We start from the raw sequence: 21,736 nt of genomic DNA on the forward strand, positions 1-21,736 counted from the left end.
TATTACACCGGGTACTGGAAACAGACAATTGACTAATTCGTGTTGTTTTAATGAGTTGAGATGGTTTGAGAAAGAAAACACTCCAGCAATGAAAGCATCGGCGGTGACGCTGGCGTGGCGCAAAGCGGGCGCCGCGTGCAGCTCTGACGCGCGTCTGGTGCGCGCATATAAAGCGCAGCGTGCACCAGGCGCACTTCAGATCTCCGAGGAGAGACGCATGAGCATCGCGCACCGACACTTCAAGAGCACCGTGGAAAATGTAAGTATAACCGATATCATATTCATCAGACCTAGATTGCGATGACGATAAAGTCGGACTTTTTGGGCGTTTAAACCCGAGTTTACGAATCGTAAAGTCGTAAGAGCTTTTCCGCGGAGTCTTCCAGTTGATGTTGTTTGACTGTCACTCACGTTTCCTTTGCACTCCTTCAGATGCATTCTAACTTTGTCAGTTTGGTGGGGACCCTGGCATTCGTGCTGTGGGCGCTCCTGTGCCTGGGTACTCTGACAAACGGTTACCCGGTGAAACCAGAGAACCCCGGTGAAGACGCCGCTGCCGAGGACCTGGCCAAGTACTACTCAGCCTTGAGACACTACATCAACCTCATCACAAGACAGAGGTAGGATGGAGCGCATGATGGTTAATTTAAGAAACCGTATCCACATGCAATTCATTCTGCGGCACCTCATCTTCACGCAAAAAAATGCATCAAAAATTTGTGTTGTGAATATATTGATTGCCCTTTTGCAAACATGCATCACTGCAATATGATGACTATAATTTGAACAAATCTCTTCTACTGCGTGTGCGTGCATCATCACCTGTGTGGATGTGTTGATAAGTTGCTTTTCCGAGCGACAAGGGTTAAGTTCACTTATCGTTTGAGGAGCAGGCCAGGAGTCATGATATCCTGCGGGGATGCAATAATCCGCGCATGCTGCGTTGGTCTGTTTTACTGAAGCTTCGCTCTGCATGAACAAATTATATCAATCCATACAATGCAAAAAAAAAAGGGGGGGTGATATTTCTGTTGAAATCACATTTAGTATCCTGGTGTGGTCATTTGTCAGTAAAAAAAGAGGCATGAGGAAGAAAAATGAAATGAAAATGTCCTCACCTATAAGCCTTGCTTGATTCCGTCTCATTCTGGTTTCTTGGTCTCCTCAAGGTATGGCAAGAGGTCCAATCCTGAGATATTGGACACACTGGTCTCAGAACTGTTACTGAAGGAGAGCGCAGACACACTTCCACAGTCAAGGTGTGTGTTGTGCAGTAAGATATATACACCCACCGGTGACATGAGGTACAGGTATACCTGCACGATACAGTCCAAGCTCCTTACTTGGTCTCAAAAGATTTTGTGCAGGTATCCCTAATGCAGGGGTAAGCAAACTCCAGTTTCTCGAGAGCCATATCATACCTGTCTCAGATCTCTCTCGACTTCAACACATCCAATTCAAACGATCATCGGCAAGCTCTGGTGAGGCTCTTGAGGAACCGGAGTTCCCTCCCCCTGCCCTAATGTCGAAGTAGAAGAATATTTCATTTTCAAAGGAAGCTGACCTCTGTGTTTCTTACTAGATACGAGCCATCATTGTGGTGAGGAGGTCACGGGTCGATCTGCCCTCCACGTGTGTAAACATCATGTCATCGTACGTGCACCAAAAGGACCGCCGTGCCCGGGTCACATTCCTCCTCCTTGCCTGTCTGCTCCCCTTTTGCCGCTTTGTGCCATCAAATTGTAAGAATTATAGACGCGGTCATCATTTGTGAATGTCTCGAGTAAACTGGGGGACAGGGTACGTCATTTGTTGTGTATGTTTGTGCAATTAAAGAGTAATTATTTGAAATATGCGTTTGGTCTATCTGTCCGATTGCAGGCTCAAGACGTATTTCAAAACGTATTTCAAAATTATGAGCTGTTTGTTCGGCAATGTATTTCTTCAAGACTGATAAAGACTTAAAAAGGCTTTACAAGATTTATGTCACAAGTCTATGATGTCCAAAACTTTACAACTCAAATTTAAAGCTGTACAGAATATCTATTTTGTAGTTTGCACCCGTTATTTTGTTAAACCCGTCTCAATGAATGTTGCGAAAACTTGGTGTATGGCTCCCTCTAGTGGTAGACAGAGGGACAGACAAATGTATTAAAATAAATCAAAATAAATTCACACACACACAGAGGTAGATGCTGCCCGGCGGTACGGAATAAACACGTTCTAATTTTGATTCTGTTTAAACTTAATAGCATTTAATTTATGTGGCATTTCTATAATCGTACCCGCAAACAATTAGTATACAACTATCTGCTGTTAAATCATCGTAACGCCCAATAGAATCTGTCCCAAGGTAGTGCAGCTGGAAAAAAGACTGATTGCAGCTAATGGTTAAAGATAATGAGGGACGATTTAGCAAGCGCTAATGATTTTCTGTCGCTTATAGTGCAATGGTACACACGCCGCAATAGTGTGCGGGCAGCGTAGGTTCGTACTTCTGTGACGGTGAGAATGTGGGTGCGAATGGTCGTTTGTCTCTATATGTGTTAATGGCGACCAGTTCAGGGTGTAGTCTACCTTCCGCCCGAAGTCAGCTGGCATAGCCTCCAGTAACTCCCCGTGACTCTGTTCGGGATAAGCGGTGTTGAAAATGGATGAATTGATTTAGACGAGATGAAGGTGATGGAAGGGCAATAGTCACGAAGCTCCCCTGTAAACACTTTTAGCTTTAAAACATTTGGTCTTGTTAGCTATGTAAAACAATCTTGCTTATTCGTTCGTTTAACGCAAATATTGAATGAACCAGAGCGTGATTTAAAAAAAAAAGTGCCCACTGAGTGAAGGTTGAACCTCGGCTGCTATTGGTTCGTGTTTTGTATGACGCCATCAGTAGGCGGGGCTTACACGTGTGATTGGCACCACGTTCTCTTGCCATTCTGTTGCCGGACCAGGACTGAGACTGAGTAGGGGTCTTTAGTGTCCACACGGGACATTTTGACGAGCGATTGCGAACTCACACGCTCGTTAAAGGTAAGAAACCGCTTCCTACCGCCTTCTTTTTGGTTTATTCTTCCATTTGAATGGGAATCAGATTGACAGTTTGTCGCGTGTGAAGAGTTGGAGGGGCGCGTTGGTAGGTCGCGTGAGCAGCTGTCATTATGCGGCACGCGGGCACCAATTGTGGGACACGGATGGATGTGTCTCTTTTTCTTTGCTCCCTGGGCTAGAACGCGGTGACTGTGTCGGAGTAGCAAGCGTACACACCACAAAGGATGACTAAAAAAATGGCCGCACGTGTGGCAACATGCACGCAATACTCACAAAAAGACGCATTCGTTTTGACGTTCATTTGGCATCTGAGAGAAGAAATAATGTCCTGATTGCACAGAGTACATGACATAATCGTGCATATGAATGCTTAAAAAAAAAAGATTTCACAGTTTGAAAGTTTCCAACTAAGTTGAATTGTGAGGGTTTGATTTGGATCCATTGGTACCAGGGCCGTTGCTAGACATAAAACTCGAATCGAGCACAGCCCCCCCACAGTGGTCACCCAGCCACTGCTCCGGAGCGCATATATACAGTATATGAATGAAGGATATTCTAATTACAGCACTGTAGTGCATTCATATTGTAAAATAAAAACAGGAAACAAATCGCGCCGTCTCTAGGTGAGCTCTACCATGTGAAATTCAAATTGTAATCACACGGAATCGTCCTTGAATCTGATTCCACCACAAGAACCGAGCTCCAGATCGAATCTTGTTCATGAAGATGAAGTAGCCTGGTGCCTTTTCCCCACCGATTTGGACATAAAGCAGGCTGCAGCTCTGCAGTATGGATTTGTCATAGTTGGCACAGAAATAATCCAGAGGATGAGAAAAGGGAAATGGTTGCATACAATTCGCACGGCTTGGTAGGATCTGGGGGAGTTTAGGCTCATCCATGCTGCTTCGAGGTGTATTTCAGGCTGCACAGACAGAGCTTTCTACATTTACCTTGTGTTACGGAGCTCAGGACACTGTGAAACTCCACCAATAACTTTTTCCTGCAGTTTTTCATGCTGTTTTCAATTTACAACAACATGCAAATGTCTTGCTACTGTCACTCTGAAATCACTCAGCCACAATTTCTACGATTAGTGAGGTGTTGTGACAAAGCGCCGTGGCCTATGCTCGCAACAGAAAGCAAAAAGAAACTCACAAGTGGTGTTTTAAAACTTGCCAAGCAGTCACCGGGCTGGCTCTGGCTTGCACAGTGGCCAAGTACAGCCTATTGATTTTCTGTTTTGTCTCACTCCCATCCCATAATAATTGACTAACAAGATGTCAGATCTATTTCATATGAGCATCCAGGAAGAGGTCCATTGTGGGCCGCGGAGTGCAAATAAGCCTTTGACAACCTTTTTATCAGCCGTTTCGCCCGGCTTCACGTGGCGAGGAAAGCGAGGGCAACCCGACCCCACTAAAGAGAAGGGCGCACTTGTCTTCTCAAATGAATCGGGCTTCCCCTCTTGCCTTCGATCTTACAATAGTCTAATCAGATGAGCTGAATCGAATAGCGCGGAGGAAGGAGTGTAGACAGTGCATTAGGGTATATGAGTCCCAAGGCAGGGAAGCCCATAATGACCCGAGCCAGGATCCAGCGTGACCTTTATTGTTCTGCGGGCGTGGAACGAGACCCATTGAGAGATTTGTCAGCCCGCGTGCACTTTGTGCACTAGGTCTCGAGAAAAAAAACAAAAAAATTCAGCCAATGTTTCTGAAATTTGGATCTGGAGTTGTGATATATTCTGATTTCTGTCAAACCTCAGTAATTACATAGTAACTACACACAGTGTGACAATCGCAAAACTAGTGCGTTGGTCTAAAACGAAGGAAAGGCATTTCAGGAAACTCCCTATGTCCTGCTATGCGTTCAGATGTTTGGCCACTGATATAAATACCTCCGTTTCATTATTCTGTGACTTTTGGAATTATGCCCGTGTGATTCCGTTAGAACAGCAAAGACACTTTCGAGTGATATTGACCCAGATAAGAAAGCCCAAAACACAGAGGCATCGGAGGAGTGACTCAACCTACCCGACAATGGAACATGGATCATCGGTGCTCCTCCCTATCCTGTTCATTCACCACCGTCTCCCAATCGTGGTCATTAACGGAGGTTGTGAAACTGCTGGAAAACACAATTAACCCTTTCAGGGACAGCGCTTACTGCAGTGGACAGCTTATCAGGTTCCAAAGGTGCATGAAAGGGGGTTAAAGAACATCGCCTGCGCTCTAGAGTGAATTTGTCACGTTACAATGACGAGCGATCAGTGAACGCGTGAGAGAAATGGAAATAACTGCCGCATCCGATCGTGCTGACTCACCAGTTTTCCGAGGCCGCCGTGGTCTTAAAGGGACTCTGCGGATAAATTGAAAACAAACATCGCTTTTTGGCCCGACTGCTCTCTGTGCGTTTTGTGCATACGACTTCAGATTCATTCTCATTTTGATGTACGCAATCTGACAAGAGCCTCAGTGTGCCAAAGTCGTAGTGGAGAGTCATGCGACAAGCTCCTCACGATCTGCAGGACGGGGCGACTTGCATGAATGTGACTGCGCAGCTATCGTCTTCAAATTGCACCCGGCATATAATATCTGCATATGTTCATCGCCAATAACAAAGCGCAAACCAAAAACTGTACCCTTTTTTTTTTTGGTCATTTTTTCAAATTAGTTTGCTGACGTGTGCTTTTTTTTCTATTAGATTGACTAATATTTTCACGACATAACTTTTGGTGTACTAACTCCCAACTAAATTATGTTTATGCGCCGGACTCCACTGTGCTTCATCGTATCCCATAATTCAATTTTCACAGATCCAATCGAGGTAAGCGGCGAACGCTTACGGAATAGGATGACGATTGTGCCGTCATTTGCAACGGCGGCCATCTTACGGGTGACATTTGTAATCCTCTTAGTGTGCGGCTGCGTTAACTCAAGAGTGTGACCTACATTGGGGTTGGTGCGGAGGCAGAGGCAGGCGGGCGAGAGGCGGGGAAGGGCGGTCGGGTGGGAGGAGTCAATTCCTGTCCAAAGTCGCATATTCGACAGTGGAGGTGCACCTGGATCATCCGATGAGATTCTGGACAAGATGGAAACATTATCTGCCATATGACGATCGTACTTAGGCCCGACCGAGTACAAGGTAGACCTCATGTTGTAAATCGCTCGTCCTGGACCAAGGCCCCTAGAGCGACATCTGGACTCCCGGTGCTGCATCGAGCTCCCGTGACCTTCTTTGTGATTGTCACGTCATTGCGAGGAAGCGGGAGTGACAGATGCTCCGAGCTCTTTGATGTGCAAAGAAAGGGGTAAAGAGAATATGAGACGGTATCAAGCTAGGGGGGGGGGGGGGGCTGGTGTCTAAGGCCGCATGTACTTTAGCTGACATCTTAAAAGTCGGCAAAATGCAAACTTGAGTTGCGAATTGAAGCGCAAGATTGAAATGACACAGCCTGGTGCTGTTGGTCCCCGCTTTTGAATTTTACATGCGTGTGTGTGTTGAATAAGTGTCCAAAAAATAATAAATCCATGAGCTGTTTATCATCAGACCGCTCGGCAACTCTCGAGTGCTTTTGTTGGCTCGTCCAATAGCAGATAGCCTATGAGAGATCACTTCCTGCTAAAGGGGCGGAACATGAGGTGAGCTCGTAACAGGTCCAAACGAGGAATCGTGTGAATCTCAAGGCACCCTTTTGTTGATGCGATATGACGCATCGGCTTTCGTTCCGTGACTTTGCCGTTCGACCCCGCGTCACATTTCGAAGCTCTCGGAACGCGTCGATAAATATCGCGACACAAAACAGTGGCGTCGACACAGCCGTCGCATGTCTCTGTTGTTTCCCCCAAAGCAGATTTGGGTTCAACACGCCAGGCACTGATTTATTTTGCAAATACAAGATCTGATGTCAAATGCCAGTCGAGTCGGATATCAAGACTTCCGCTCAGAAAGCATCCCAGGGTTGACTTGCGTCTTTGGATGCTCAACACTTTTTGTCGTCACGGTCGGCAGACTTTTATTCTCTCATCACGAATCGCTTTTTGACTACATTTGAGCTCCTCTGAATGTGGGCATTTCACCCACCGCCTTCGTCTGCTCCTCCTTATTGTCAGGCCTCACGCGCCGAGCGCCGCTGCTGCTACTTTATCGGTGCGGATGACTTGGCAAAGAATTAACCGCCCCCCCACCCCCCGCCCCCAAGATGCCTCTTCCCTCCGTTAACATTCCTCCAAGTGCAATCCTTTCACTTCCAGCAAGTGTGGCGAGCCCGACTTGTTGCGTAATGAATCGAAAGCTCACTCTCTCCTTTTACAAGCAATCCTCGATGAAGGAATAATGATCTCCGACATGACATGAGGAGACGGGCCAGTGAATGGGTTCCTTTGGTGTGAAGTAATCACACATAATGCTGGAAAGTGCAGGATGCCAACAAGACTTGACCCGGCGGACTTGTACTAAAAAGCAGCTTCGGGTCAAAAGCGAGGAGGACAATGCCAACGTCAATTCCTCTTTGACATGAAAAGCTTCCCTTACTGCTTTCCCGTGACACACCGCCCGACAGATTTATTTCATGTGTTTTAGTGTGAAAATTAGCAATATTGCCTGTGAGGCTGCCCATGGCGTTCATTTCCCTTTTAAGCACAACACGGAGTCAATAGCGGCCGTGGTCAAGTCAACACAGCCAACATTGGCTACTGTATGGCGAGTGAGCGAGCGGGGCAAACAGAGATTTGTAATCCTGTGCTTTTGTGGCCGGATTAAAATCCAACGCCGGGGTTGGGGGATGGGCTGGTCAAATTGAGGCTGGATTAAAAGGCTGTGGGCCCGCTTGGTGCACAGCTGTGTCGGGACGGGAGGGGCTCAAAGAGGGTCCTGGCCTGTACTGGGATGACACAGCTTTGCTCGGAAATATAAAGGAGGACAAAGAACATCATCATAAACGTAGATCAATAAATATATACCGTGTGTATATATGCACACAGAGGCCTCGAAACTAGCTTGACATGATGGTTGGAAGAAGAAGCAAACACAACAAGAACAACATCGCATGCAAAAAAATTCTTCCCAGGACAATCTATTTGTTTTGTTGCTTTGTTTTGATGTCCCGGCAAGGTCGCCTCATATAAGCAAAAAGCAATGGCAACTCGGTTGGATGAGATTTCATTGGTATGTTAGCAATTTCAGTTCCATGTGATTTCTTGAGATACTGCAAACTGCTTTTTGACATCTTAGATAAAGTAATGTTTCACCCCCCATCCCCCACCCCCACCACTCCCACTCTTCTTTTGGGCCCTTTTCAGCTCCAGTCAAATAGTGGCTCGAAAAATGATATAATGAAACGACCAGCTGACATGGACAAACTTCTTGGGATGGCCCCGCCCCTCCACTCAAAGCCCCGTTTGGTGCGTGTTAAATTGCAACCTCATAATTCTGTCAGCAGCTCCCGACGTTCGCGGGAGACACCTTCATAGGACGCGTAAAGAAGGAAAATAAAACACGCGAGAGCACAATCTGTACGCATAGTTTGCTCCGCGGGGGTCCCAACATGACCAGCATGGGGGGAAAAGTGGAGGAGACCGGGAATGTCGGGTCAAGCCACCCCCCCCGCCCCCAAATACTTATGTAAGATTACTTACATAATAGCATAATATCCTACTTGTGTGTGTGTGTGTGAGGGGGGGAGGGAGTGGGGGGGGGGGGGCGGAGTACTATGTCTAGACAAGCGGGCACAGCACCTGAACTTTGGGTGGGGTTGAAGGGGCGAACGAGGAGGGGTACTCAAGCAAGCCCTCGGCGCAGGAGAGGATTGTGGGATTATAAATCCGTATGAGTGCGCGTATGTGGCGGAGGCAGGGCATTAAAAGAGTTGCGGGGAGGAAACCGACGAAATATTGAGCAAATCTGCGTGCGGCATCCAACTTTCAGCTTCTTTTGCGGGTTTCCTGCCTGCCTTTCACAACTTGCATTCACACAAAAAAAAAAACCCTTTGAATTTGCACCTATGAGCCCCCCACCCCCCAACCCCACCCACCTCGCCATCACTTGATATCCAACCCATTTTAATCTCCCTCTACTGCTCTTCAGTTGCTTTCCGCTCTTCTCGTCTTGCACTCAGAGGCTGAGCAATCCAAACCGGGGCAATCGGAGCAGAGCGCGGACATAACGGCCGTTGCACAACGACCGGCGGTTCGCCTACTTGCGGCAGCGGGGAGGAGAAAGAGGGAAGGAGGGCTCGGCGATGGTCATGGCCATGGAGGATGCCAATGTGGCGCGGACGGAGGAGGAAGTGGCGCAAGAAGTGACGTCACCGCCGGCAGCGGACGCGCCGACGGTGGCCAACCAGGAAGCGGTTACATCTGGAGGTGAGGAACTTGCGAGGAGTGTCGAATCATTTCTCTGGACGTCTACACGTGATGGACTGGAATCTGATTGAAGGCGGAAACTATTATTGAGCGCCCCGTTGTTCGCACGATTTGGGTCTTGACGATTCTTTTTCACCGAAATGTCGCTGAAGTAATCAGGGAATTACAGTCGAGAGGCTGAAATTCTGCGGATTTGGAGAATTTTAAATGGACCCTTTCAGGGACGGGGCGGTTACTACAGTGGACAGCTTATCGTGTTATCAGGTTAGACTGCAGGGGTGTCAAATCTCTTTTCACATTGTGGGCCACATACGGTCTCAGTCGATGTCAAGTGGGCCGCACCATTAAAATGATACCATACTCTGCTATAAAGAACCAAAATAATATGGTTCTCCTTTGTTTTGGTCGAAAAAAAGCACAAGAACATTAGAACTGTTCGAACCTCAATGCGGGCCGGTTCCGGCCCGCGGACCGTATGTTTGACACCCCAGGGTTGGAGGGCGAATGAAAGGGTTCAACAAAACAACACAAAACATCAAGGCTGTCATTATCAGTCTGAAAACGAAGCCTAAATCATTTTCCGCGGCCATTTTCATCTCCTACTGAAAAGAGAAGAATCTAGTGGTTAAAAAAAAAAAGCATCTTTTGAGGTGAGAAGTCTATTTTCGAGTCCACGTGGCAGTTAGCCAGACGACAGCAAACATTCCTTTGGGTCAAGGACGCACTGACGCTGACCAAGTGGCCAAAGGTCACAACAGATTATGCAAAATACGTACTCGCAGTGGAAAGTGGGATCCTTCGAGAGCAGATTAGTTGAGTTGAGGTTTTTTTTTTTTGGGGGGGGGGTCAATCAGTTGCAGAACGGGGTTTGTAAATTATCAGTTTTGGGAATAGTGAGTAAATGAGTAGCGAGCGGCGCAATGATTTTTTCCGTGCTTAGTCGCATGTTTGCGACATGTTTATCCGGGCCCTGTGAAAGCGGGTTGTTTGTTTGTGTGTGTGTGTGTGTGTGTGTGTGTGTGTGGCCCTGACAAAAACTCAATATTGATTCTCGTCATGTTGAAAGTCGATATTTTAGAGCGCCATCCAGAGTTTGCATATTTTAGCTTTAAAGCGTTCCTTGGCCGCAAAGTCAAATGCTTTTCTTTACAAGCGTCGTTTTCAAACTGCAAAATTGTGAATAAAACAGATACCATATACCCCTAACCTTAACGCCTAACCCCACCCCAACACTAACCCTTTCCCCTAACCCTAACCAGAACGCCTAACCCCAACATCTGACCCTAACCCACGCCTTACCCTACCCCTAAACCAGCCCCAACCACAACCCTAACCCGAAACCTCCCCTGAAAAAGGTTAAGAATTAGGAGTTGGGCATTAGGGGTTAGGGGGTTACGTTAAGGGGGTTAGGCTGATGGGAGTTGGCCGACAAGCATGTGCTGTTTATTTACCTCGTCCATGTAGCCCGGTGCTATTGTATTCCGGGAATCGCGATGCAAATGAGACTTCTGCATCATTTGCGTTTCAGACCCGGCCGACTCAAATTGTCTCTCTCCCTCTCTTCCTTATATCGATTGTCTGCGGCGCAGCCATGCAGGAGGCGTCGGATAATCTCGGTGAGGTGACTGCCTCCGGGGGCGCCAAAGACATCGACCTTCTCTTCCTCCGCGGCATCATGGAAAGCCCCATTGTACGCTCCCCGGTTGAGGTAGCACACTTGCATACACAGAGTTCAAGCTGACGCGCTTGAAGGGGCGCAAGCCGTCACCGAACGCTTGCCGACCGGAGACGAAACTAGTGCGCTCAATGCTGCGCACGTGCAACTTTACCGTCATCCGTTGACGCATTGCTGCTCATCTGCACGCAAACCGTTGCCCGAGGCATCCTCCCCTGAGCTCGTGTGTTTCTCTCTGCCAGGCTCACGAACAGCTGGAGGAGGTGAAGCTGGAGGCGGTGCAGGACAACAACATGGAGCTGGTGACGGAGATCCTGGGCGACATCAGCGGCCTCAAAGTCAGAGACGACAGTGCGGCCGAACTGTCCAGGATCTTGCAGGAGCCGCACTTTAAGGTGAACGGCACTCCTAGTTTGGGGGCGTGTTTTGTTGGTTACTCTGGGGGAAAACACTTCCACCCTCACAAAATTCGGTTCAGTTCAATTTTTCTGATTATCAGATAAGCAAAATTCCACTCAGGGGGCTGTTGTCAGATTTGCGAGTTCATTACGATCGGACTCGTCTATAGCTACGTGGCAACTTCTTTTTGCAGACGCAATTGAGTGGGGTGCGAGGTGTGTACGGCTCCCAATAGGTCAGGACTGTCAATATTCGCAAATAGAAAGCCAGCACAGCAGAAATTAAGGGGATTGCAGCTGGTTTTGCTTTTAACCTAGGGCATACCGTTCTATTTCATTTTATGCCGTTTTTCTTTTTTGTGTCCAAAGCTTCCCTCTATTTCATCTTCGTGTTTCAATATACATACATACACATTTATTGAAGTTTTTTTTTTTTAAAGAGAATGGGGATCCTACACCTCAAACGCTTGATGTGATAGAGAAAAATTGAGATGGCCCAGGTCATTATTTATTTGGAAAATAAATACTTACATATATATGTGAAAATGTTTATTTTACAATATTATTTACAAAAAAATGTAATTATCCAATGAGATCAATGACTTAGACCAATACAAGTGGGACTTGTGGACCAAAAAAAACAAGACTAAGAGACGGAAGTTGCAAAAGATAACACGACGTTGACCGAGTGAGAGAAGACGAGAGACGGGCACGGAGGGAACAAAATATATGCGAGTGACATTCTCTCCCCCGCCATTATTTTCACTAATTGTTGCAACGTTAAAAGGGTAAACAGGAAACATTTGTCTCGCTTCTGAAATTGGATGAGAAGTGGGTCAAGTATGAATCAAATAGATTTGTTGATAATCCATATTTGGGATTTTAGCTTTTACATGATTAGTTTTTCAAGCGAGGCACATTTCGAAGCGACAGCGGATTCCGAATGGTCATGAATTGTTTATTTTGAAAAAATCTTGGCCGCACGCTGATGCGGTGCTTCATAGCTATTAATGTGTAAAGGCAGAAAAATGACCTTGTCTTGAAGCTCAGACCCAAAGCCCCAAAGTGTCTTTCTATAATATAATATCACAGAATCTTCCTTCAAGCACCGTCCCTTTTGTTCTTTTCTCCTCAGTCCCTTCTGGAGGCACACGACATGGTGGCCTCCAAATGCTATGAAGTCCCGCCCCCTGCCGAGATGGCCAATGACGCGGCGGTGAACAGCGCCCTCATGCAGGCGGACGCCGTGCGCATGATCGGCATCCGGAAGAAAGCCGGGGAGCCTTTGGTGAGCCCAGACTGAGCGCGTTTCCGAAAAATTATTTCGTGAGGAAGAATCAAAATCGAACCTTCGTTTTCCCTCGCAGGGCGTCACCTTTCGCGTCGAGAAAGACGACCTCGTTATAGCCAGGATCCTCCATGGGGGCATGATTGACAGGCAAGGACTTCTGCACGTGGGCGACATAATCAAGGAAGTGAACGGCAAAGACGTGGGCAACAATCCCACCGAGTTACAGGACATGCTCAAGGACTGCAGCGGCGGGATCACCCTTAAAATACTGCCCAGCTACCGTGACGCCCCCGCGCCCCCGCAGGTACACACTCACGAGCGTACGCTGTAACTGGAATGAGGGACAGATGCTGGCCGGCGATACTACACTGGTGTCCTCCGAGCAAGAACGTGAAATCTATTAATAACACTCCACTTCCTATCTAGGTCACATGATCTTACATCTGGGAACGCTCCCCATTCACCGGCATTCTGCCGCGTTCTTTTATGGATGCTCGGTGATTCTTAAAGGAATTAACGGGGGCTGCAAACGCAAAACATTGCTTTAGAAAACGTGCACATTAAATTGAGGAATCGAAATTACCAACGGGGCACCGGGCTCACCCCCGATGAGAAAAAGCAGGAAAGGTCAACACAGAGTGTCAACGGTAGGCGCCAGTCTACTTTTGGGTGACGGATAGGTCGAATCTTACCGTTGATCCGGAGAGATCCCGGCTGCTGTAAAGCTCGTCCAAAAACATTCTTGGGGGAGCCGCAACTGCTGGTAAACACAGTCAGAATTTCTAGTGTCATGTAGGCTAACTTATCAAATATCAAGAGGACTAAAACAGGGCAAGCAAAGCAGAGCTGAAGGCCACAGCTGATGGATGAGGGGTGTGCATTACCGCTTTGGTTTCATCATTACCGCTAGTTTCGCTTAGCTGAAGAGGTCACAGCATCCCTTTCACCGACAAACAGCAGGTCAAAGCCATTAATCTGAGCTACAAAAATGTCACGCTCAAGCGAATGGTAACCATAGCAAAAAAAATAAAGATTTAAAATCAAACAGCATCAAGAAAAAAAATGAAACGGTTCAATTGGTAGGTTAGTCTTCATCGCGATAATGCCATGACCAAAGTTGGGGCATTTAATTGATTGCCATCTTCCAAATCAGCCATGATCATGTTCGCTGTAGTTGAATTTCGGGCCAAGTCTATTTTGGCCTCGACTGGTGGCCTTTGGGTCTCGCTTCCAAGTCAGTTGCCTGATGCAACGCCTTCATTTCGACTCACACTTGACACACATGAATTAGCGGTAAACAAGATGGCTAACCAACAAGAGACACATTCACTAGTGAACGAGGTTTCCCAAACCGACCTGCTAGAAAACAAAAAAAAAAAATCCCGGGTGCAATCTCGACACCCATCACTGCGTTAACGCGCGAGAGCAACAGAGTGTCCTGTAATCACTCCTCACAGGTCTACGTGCGGCCCTACTTTGACTACGACCCGGCCAGCGACAACCTGATCCCTTGCCGGGAGGCCGGCATGGCTTTCAAGCGAGGTGACATCCTTCAGATTGTCAACAGAGAAGATCCCAACTGGTGGCAGGTGAGAGGTTTGCATCGATTCTAGACGGCTTAGTGTTAAAAGACGACAATGGCGACGTGTGTTGGGCAAATGTCTCGTAGGCTTGTCATGTCGTGGGCGGGGCCACGGGGCTGATACCTAGCCAGTTCTTGGAGGAGAAGAGGAAAGCTTTTGTTCCACGGGACTTTGATGGATCAGGTAGGCATTTGGAGACTTTTCTTTTTTTTACGAAATCCACTAATCACCGCTCTCCTGTTTTCTGGAATTGGTCATGTGACGTTCGCAAGCTGAGCCCTTCGGCGCCGCGATGTCATTTTCCGTCGACCGCAAGTGACAAAATGGTGTTTATAACATTTTGCTAGCTGTCTCAAGTCAAGCGAGTTAACGGAAACTGAAAAAGCTTCGTACAATGCAGTGCCATCCATCCTGCTGCAAAGTCATAATCATAAACGTACGCTCCCGGTTTTGCAAGTCGACCCAACGTTGTGCTCACAAGGACGCCGTTTCAGTTTCTCTCATCCGTTTTTCAGTTGGATTAATAAAGCAGGCCATCTGGTGAGTCAGGTTCGCCCTTGCTGAGTAACTTCGACTCATCATGTTTAAAAGTGGTCAGGCCTGCCCTCTAGTGGCCAAATACTGCACAAGCAAGGCCATGTGAGAGGGTCGATTGATCCATTCCCCCCACCCCTCCCTCCAGGCATCTTGTGTGGCACTATTGCTGGGAAGAAGAAGAAGAAGATGATGTATTTGACCGCCAAGAATGCAGGTCAGGCTCGTCGCGTCTTTTCTAGCGTCAGTTTTGATACCTGAACACTAATAACAATGCTGTGAACTAGAGTTTGACAGGCACGAGCTGCAGATCTACGAAGAAGTGGCCAAGGTTCCACCTTTCCAGAGAAAGACGCTAGTTCTAATTGGCGCGCAGGGCGTGGGCCGACGAAGCCTCAAGAACCGGCTGATGGTCCTTCAGCCCACCCGCTTCGGAACCACTATACCATGTACGTCATAAGGGCACTTGGATTCTGAGAACCTCAACATCATGCAGAGTTCTTTCTAACCAATGCGACTTTGCATTGGTAAGATACAACACGGCGTCCCCGCGACGAGGAACTGGACGGCAACTCGTACCACTTCACTTCCAGGACAGAGATGGAGGTGGACGTGAAGGCCGGCCGCTTCCTGGAGCACGGCGAGTACGACGGCAACCTGTACGGCACCAAGATCGAGTCCATCCACGAGGTGGTGGCAGCCGGGCGGACGTGCATCCTCGACGTCAACCCACAGGTCAAAGAGAGAGACAGAGAGTTTGACAGTGAAAATTGAAACTAGGCCCACAGGATACTGATGTTTTGCATTCATTTAGCAGTTTTTACTTTTTTTTTGGTTCTAATTGTAAAAAGTTTCACCGTGATTTCACTTCCTGTTTCTCCTTCCAGGCTCTGAAGGTCCTGAAAACGGCAGAGTTCATGCCTTACGTGGTGTTCATCGCCGCACCCGACTTCGACACTCTCAAGGGCATGCACACAGCCGTCGTGGACGCGGGCCTCACCACCAAACAGCTCACGGTACGCAAAACTCCATTTGAATCTACAGCAGAAGCGGGCAAACGCTTCACTTTCACTGGTCCGCGTTTAGTGTGGGATACACCATAATCACCAAACAGCTCAATTTTGTCCCCGTGTGGACATATCCCGAAATTCTACGTTACCCAGCCGGTCAGACTTTGTCCACACTTGATCTACGCCAACACGTTAATGCCTACTCGCATTTATTAACTTTAAGTCCCCGTTGGCAGGACGTGGACCTGAGGAAGACGGTGGACGAGAGCGCTCGCATCCAGAGGGCTTACGACCACTACTTTGATCTGACAATCATCAACGACAACCTGGACAAAGCCTTCGACACGTTACAGGCCGCCGTAGACAAAATGCGTGCAGAATCCCAGTGGGTCCCAGTGAACTGGGTGTACTGAGGACCCCCCTCGGTCTGCGCACGCCTAAGAGTGTCCGTTTGGGGCCCGGAAGGAGGAGGAACACGAGGATAACTAAGAGCTACTTCTGTAAAATAAGATAAATATTTCGGTTGAATTTGAACACTCTGTCCTTGTGGCCACGCAACTTTTTTTCTACTTCGACTTAAAGGGAAAGAGTGCTTATTTATTATATAACTTTTTATTAAAGCTCTTTCTATACGACGTGAAAGTGCAGCAAAGAATAAACGGGCATCTTGTATTTTTTTTTCTTTCTATGTCTATGTTTCAGTTTGCTGTCCATGTTTCATCATCGGATGCATCTTTCTTCTGCTGATACCAGAGGGCTTAATTTTGTTTTTGTGTGTAGAGAAAAGTCATACTTGTTTACGATCAAACACTGTTTTTTTGGGGTAGTTTTTGTTGAACGTGGTAATAGTTTTTAGTGTACTTTTTTGTCATAAATGATTCTTTGCCTGCCTGCCTGGAGCACATGACCTTCACACTGTCCTCATCTTCAAGCCAACGTGTTCATGTTTAACATATGCGAAAGACGCAAAAACTCTACACTACAACCATAAGAGGAAACCTCTCGTAGACTGAAGAAAATAATCTTTTCACTTACATGTACGTCTTTATTTATTAAAAGTGAAATTGTTCATGTTTTTCCTTTTTTTTTTTAATTCCCAGTGCCACATTGTAGGAAACCCGCTGCCTGTTGAACGGGTTTTCATAAATCACTGTCAAACGATTTGTTTCTACATTTTTACCTGCAAAGTTATGAATAAAAGTGACTGCATTTCACCAGCTGGTTTTATGATCTGTCAACTCATTTGGGAGTACTATTTACAATAAATCAATGACATAAAAGGAACAAAAACAATAGTATTGAACGATTTGGGGGGTGGCAAAATGAATGCAACAAATATTACAGGATGGTAATATAAATGCTTGATTGAAAAAAAGAATGCAGGTGGCTAGTAGGTGTGGCCATGAGCCATGCTTTGCTCATGCACGTCCTGCACGGCACTATACAACACAAACCAAGTACTCCTTGTGCAAAGTATTTAGGCAATAATTTGACTTTTTTTAAAAAACTAGCTTAAAATACAACCGCAAAAGAGAACAGCAAGGAATTCCCAACATTCTACATCTTTTTCAAACATTTTTTTTATTAAAGAATGTAACTTACAGTCAAGCCAAGGAAAGAACTACATGAAGTGATACGTATTCACATTGTGTCCTAACAGGGTTTTACAGCATATCTTGTGTTCTGCAAGCGTAAATGTAGACAATGAGAAGAAGGAAAAACAAACAAACAAAAAAAAAAACAGAAATTAAAAGCTTTACAAACTTTACAACACCCCAAAAAAAGAAAAGGAGCTTTCGCAAGTGGATGAAGGGTTTCAAAATCAGCAATATATAAAGACCCGTCACTCACTCCCTCCCTTTACCAGAATAGGAATGACTGCAAATTCACTTTTGGCATGTCATGGTTTAAATAAGGGAGAAGATAACAGAACACACGAATTAAGGGAGGTTTGAATTCACATGGCCGTGCGGGCTGGCTTTGGTCGGTTTCTTCGTATTGGCTGAGTGAGAGACGGACAGAAAAATGGATTTCCTGGTATCAGCTGCTCGATTGAATAGTGGACCGTCCCTGAGAACAAGAATGGGCCAACTCCTTTGCTCTCATTTTTTCCCCCAGTGAAGTGTAGAAATGAATATGGAGGACGCATGTTTTCAGCTGAATACTTGTCATAAGGTTGGGTATGTTTTTTTTCCCCTTTGCCCTCAGTATAGCCCATCATTGCATTGTGGACTTTTTTTTGCTTAGGTGCCCGCACATTTGCATGCAAGTACAAGTGAATGTCTTTTATCTATCACGAAATTTGGACAAGATTTGAAGGATGTTATCGACTTGCAATTTTACTTTATGGCAGCGGCCATGAAGTTACGTTACATCCCCGCAAAATGAAAAAAAATAATAATACTGTTAGCCCATTCTAGTTCTTCCGTAAGAGCTCATGATTGTCGAAGGTAAAATGTATACGCCAACCAAATCTTGAGGTTATTTTCAGACAATGTTGCTTTTGGGACTACAAACACAGAAAAATGGGGAACATCAGACGAGATAAATACAGCGCGGCCGCTTAAATTCAAACCTCCCCGTGGGGGTGGGGGATAGAATTTTATTGGACATATTGAAGTACACTAAACAAATAAGTGAATGCAGCATATATCAGGCTTATGAGGTACTTCATGAATGGATGTATAGATCTATGTATGTGTATTGCTATATATATATATATATTTTTTTTTTTTTAAATCAGATCAACCTTTAAATTTAATTTGAAGTAGTCATTCCTACTACTAGCATAAAATACCTCGATTTTTGTTACTTTGCGGCCGACTTCAAGTGGGCCGTGTTTGAGAGCGCTTCAAAAGTGCAAAACAAATACTGATCGATCTATACGCAGCATCTATGGGCCAGATTGCCACGTCTCATGGCGGTAAGGAGGGGGGGGACCAAAAAAAAGAAAACCCGGCAAACCCAAACCGGTAGCGGGACTCGGAGAAGTGAGCAGTTTCAACAACCTCGCGGACGTTTTGTTGAGTTTACGATGGATTGCTTGGCTGTGGAAAGTGGTTGTGCGTAGAAAAGGAATCTTGTTTTTATTGCAGTACTGGCTGGACCGTGGCAGGAGGAAAGCTTATTGTAACGTGGCGGTAAAACAAACAAACAAACAAAAATAAATAAAAAGACAACGGTTACCAAACACTGTCTTGTATTGACCCAAAAGGCCTCAAGATGAACGGATGACGACACGTCTCGACTTCATGTTGGAAACTCGGAAACTTCCAAAGCCTCGTTTCTACCAAGCAGTTAGTTCATTTTGGTATGGTTGAATTTCCATTTAAAGGGTCAGTTCTTTGAAACACCACTTGCGTTTTTTTTTTGCTCGTCGGTACAACGGAGAATTTTTTTTTGTTTTAATGCTATTTGTGACATACGACTGCATTACTTTTCATGCTCAGTTTGGACTTACACGGCACGATTCAAGTGACAATTCCAAAATTTCGCTTTCGAGTGGCCCAATAAATGACTTCATAATTCAAACGCTCAATGGAATAAAATGTCTTTACGATCCGGACGCAGACAGAAATTCAATGCATATCGAATTCTGAGCAACAGTAAGTAAATATGTTTGAAATATTGTTTATTGCTCTTTTGTGGAGTTGTGCTAGGTGAAATTTTTTCGTGAGCGAAAACACCACCATGTGGAATATGACTCACATGAAACGTACATATTAAATGTAATGTTTTAAAAAAACGGGTGAAAAAAAAAGCTAATTGGGCACTTTGATCTGCAGTGTGAATCCATCCTTTAAAGTCCCTTGGCATCGTCGATGCTTCCTCAATCTAACAGTGCTCGCACATGATATGAACTTGTATCGCTCACTGCAATATGGGATTTTTTCCCCTGTTATTGTAAATCAAGGCTAATATGTTAGCTAGCACCGCGCTCTGAGGTAGGTTATTTTTTCCCCCCCAAGCTGATAAAAAGAAGTCTAAAATCCTAAAATTCTTCATTTGAATAATAAAACATTTTTAAAACGTTGCCGTAGCGCAGCTTTTCCAATTTGTACTTACATCAACAGTGGCTTAGTTTGGAGAACTGGGGTGGACTAAAATGACACTTGCGAAACGTTGCGTTTCTATCAGACGGGAACTAAAATTGCGGTACAATCAGCAAACGTAAGAATAAAAATAATCAAGAGACCGACTTGTGAATAAAAACAAAAAAGGGAGGTGAAGAGAAGTCGAGGACAGCTTTCAAGAGGGCGGAAGTAGCAAGACTGCAGGCTAACGATCACAAGGCCAAAACGTCTAAAAAGGAGCCAATTAAAAACCTCACCAAAACAACCAACAGACATGCACAAACTCCAAAAAATTATTTGGGACCTGTGAGAGTCCACTGAAATATCACCATGAAAACTCGCTGTATAGTTCTGCAGGAGGACAGACACCTAGTCAAAGATGAATATTACTTTTAAGAACCAAGAACACCTTTAAATTAGAGCAATCCCCAGAGGAATACAAAAATAGGCCACACACACACACAAAAAAAAAAACACATTAGAAATGTAAAAAGGTGGCTAAACGACATAGTATTACAAACCACACAGAAGCTATAAATACATTCATTGATACCTGGGACTAGCTAGGAAAATTGGTTGTAGCGTAGTAGCGCTAGCACAGAGAGAAGACAACTATCCAACGGTAATGCTTTGGGCACACCTAATTAATATGCATACGACCTAGCTTCGGTCGAAAAACTGCTGGAATGATCAAGATGTTATTGTCCACATTACGTCATTTCCGCCGGAGACAAAGAGCTGCTATCGTGAAATGACGTTTCAATTAGCTTATGTTAGCCCGTTGGTCTGTCTGTCCTAGTTAAGGGACACCCAAAAGCAGCCCAACTAAGGTGAAAATGTGCATTTACGTTACAAAAGATGCAAAAATGTAAATAATGACAAAAGAAGAATCAGGGGAATAGGATGTATGCAGCCCTGGCGTCGGTAAACTCCTTAAACTGTGCCACGTTTGAGTAGGAAACCGCCATTACGCTGGAGCCCTGCAAGCTTGATCATCATTATAGAGTTCATTCTAGGTCTCAAGCTTGTGGCAAAGTACAGTGAAACAAAGGGATGTGGCCGTCTGTGCTTGCCGACAGATTGCCACATGACAAGCGGCAAAAAGCTCCTCAATGCAGTTCCTGGCGCCGCGATCCCTCAACTTACTTCAATGCGGCGGCAAAGCAATATTGTTAGAAGACGGCGGCAAAGTGAACAAGAATGAGAATATGGAGGTTACAGAGTATATATGAATTTTAGGGATGGGCATTTTTTTTAAACCGACTGATTCTATTTACCAATTTGTGGTCTAGGTCAGCGATTCCCAACCAGTGAGTCATGGCCTATTTGTGCATCTTTTGAAGTGGCCAGACCAGTTTTCCAATTTCATGTCATTGGTTCAAAATGTATGCTATATTTATCCCAAATGAGATACATTTATTCCGATACCGGCATCAAAACAGAAGTACATTCAGAGATTCTCCCAACCCTTTCCAGATTGAGACACTGGTGGATTTCACCCACAGTCCCTTCGAGGAAATGGCGTGAAATGTCCATCTCGATTGAACACGTCAAAACTCAGAGAGATTGGTTCATATGAGAATGGAACAGCGTCTAGAAAATGTCAGGAACCCGTTTATTTTGGTCTCCATACAGTTTGGATCTTCTTGATACTGAGCTCATCAGTGCCAATTCAACTTCTCCATCTTTGCCACCATAATGACAATCGGTCCAACACTTTCTCCATGTTTAAAAAGGCATCGGGATATTTGTGAAAAACGCA

General features: G+C 45.7%; 2 protein-coding genes and 1 long non-coding RNA gene across 5 annotated transcripts; 2 read left to right on the plus strand and 1 right to left on the minus strand.

The window, feature by feature from the left end:
• The first annotated feature begins 141 nt into the window (after positions 1 to 141).
• On the plus strand, positions 142 to 1,851 carry npy (neuropeptide Y). Its single transcript, XM_052071614.1, has 4 exons — positions 142 to 259; positions 433 to 620; positions 1,170 to 1,259; positions 1,583 to 1,851. Exons 1-4 carry the CDS (start codon positions 218 to 220, stop codon positions 1,602 to 1,604), a joined length of 342 nt encoding a protein of 113 aa, XP_051927574.1. The 5' UTR covers positions 142 to 217; the 3' UTR covers positions 1,605 to 1,851.
• A 1,046-nt stretch (positions 1,852 to 2,897) lies between these two features.
• Positions 2,898 to 17,118, plus strand: pals2b (protein associated with LIN7 2, MAGUK p55 family member b). Of its 2 annotated transcripts, none has more exons than XM_052071604.1 (13): positions 2,898 to 3,030; positions 9,164 to 9,410; positions 11,000 to 11,118; positions 11,328 to 11,480; positions 12,619 to 12,771; positions 12,851 to 13,078; positions 14,232 to 14,363; positions 14,444 to 14,540; positions 15,040 to 15,108; positions 15,179 to 15,340; positions 15,424 to 15,626; positions 15,779 to 15,907; positions 16,138 to 17,118. In XM_052071604.1, exons 2-13 carry the CDS (start codon positions 9,287 to 9,289, stop codon positions 16,312 to 16,314), a joined length of 1,746 nt encoding a protein of 581 aa, XP_051927564.1. In that variant the 5' UTR covers positions 2,898 to 3,030; positions 9,164 to 9,286; the 3' UTR covers positions 16,315 to 17,118. The 2 variants fall into 2 exon arrangements, with proteins under 2 accessions (XP_051927564.1, XP_051927565.1); XM_052071605.1 differs by having other exon boundaries at positions 11,000 to 11,100.
• LOC127604509 (uncharacterized) lies at positions 3,025 to 12,932 on the minus strand. Of its 2 annotated transcripts, none has more exons than XR_007963345.1 (5): positions 12,833 to 12,932; positions 6,000 to 6,337; positions 5,372 to 5,406; positions 5,082 to 5,175; positions 3,025 to 3,356 (listed from the first exon to the last, which is right to left on the minus strand). It is a non-coding gene; the product is annotated as an uncharacterized LOC127604509 (long non-coding RNA). The 2 variants fall into 2 exon arrangements; XR_007963346.1 differs by having other exon boundaries at positions 6,000 to 6,129; positions 12,833 to 12,930.
• Positions 17,119 to 21,736: the final 4,618 nt, after the last annotated feature.

Source organism: Hippocampus zosterae, chromosome 7 (assembly GCF_025434085.1).
Source record: "Hippocampus zosterae strain Florida chromosome 7, ASM2543408v3, whole genome shotgun sequence".
Classification (NCBI taxonomy): domain Eukaryota; kingdom Metazoa; phylum Chordata; class Actinopteri; order Syngnathiformes; family Syngnathidae; genus Hippocampus; species Hippocampus zosterae.

Bases quoted from the DNA above. Each gene is read 5' to 3' on its own strand.
- npy (XM_052071614.1), top strand. From the start codon at position 218: ATGAGCATCGCGCACCGACACTTCAAGAGCACCGTGGAAAAT. The intron at 621-1,169 runs GTAGGATGGAGC...GGTCTCCTCAAG, and splicing joins AACCTCATCACAAGACAGAG to GTATGGCAAGAGGTCCAATC. The intron at 1,260-1,582 runs GTGTGTGTTGTG...GTTTCTTACTAG, and splicing joins GACACACTTCCACAGTCAAG to ATACGAGCCATCATTGTGGT.
- pals2b (XM_052071604.1), top strand. From the start codon at position 9,287: ATGGTCATGGCCATGGAGGATGCCAATGTGGCGCGGACGGAGGAGGAA. The intron at 11,481-12,618 runs GTGAACGGCACT...TTTTCTCCTCAG, and splicing joins TGCAGGAGCCGCACTTTAAG to TCCCTTCTGGAGGCACACGA. The intron at 15,109-15,178 runs GTCAGGCTCGTC...GCTGTGAACTAG, and splicing joins TTTGACCGCCAAGAATGCAG to AGTTTGACAGGCACGAGCTG.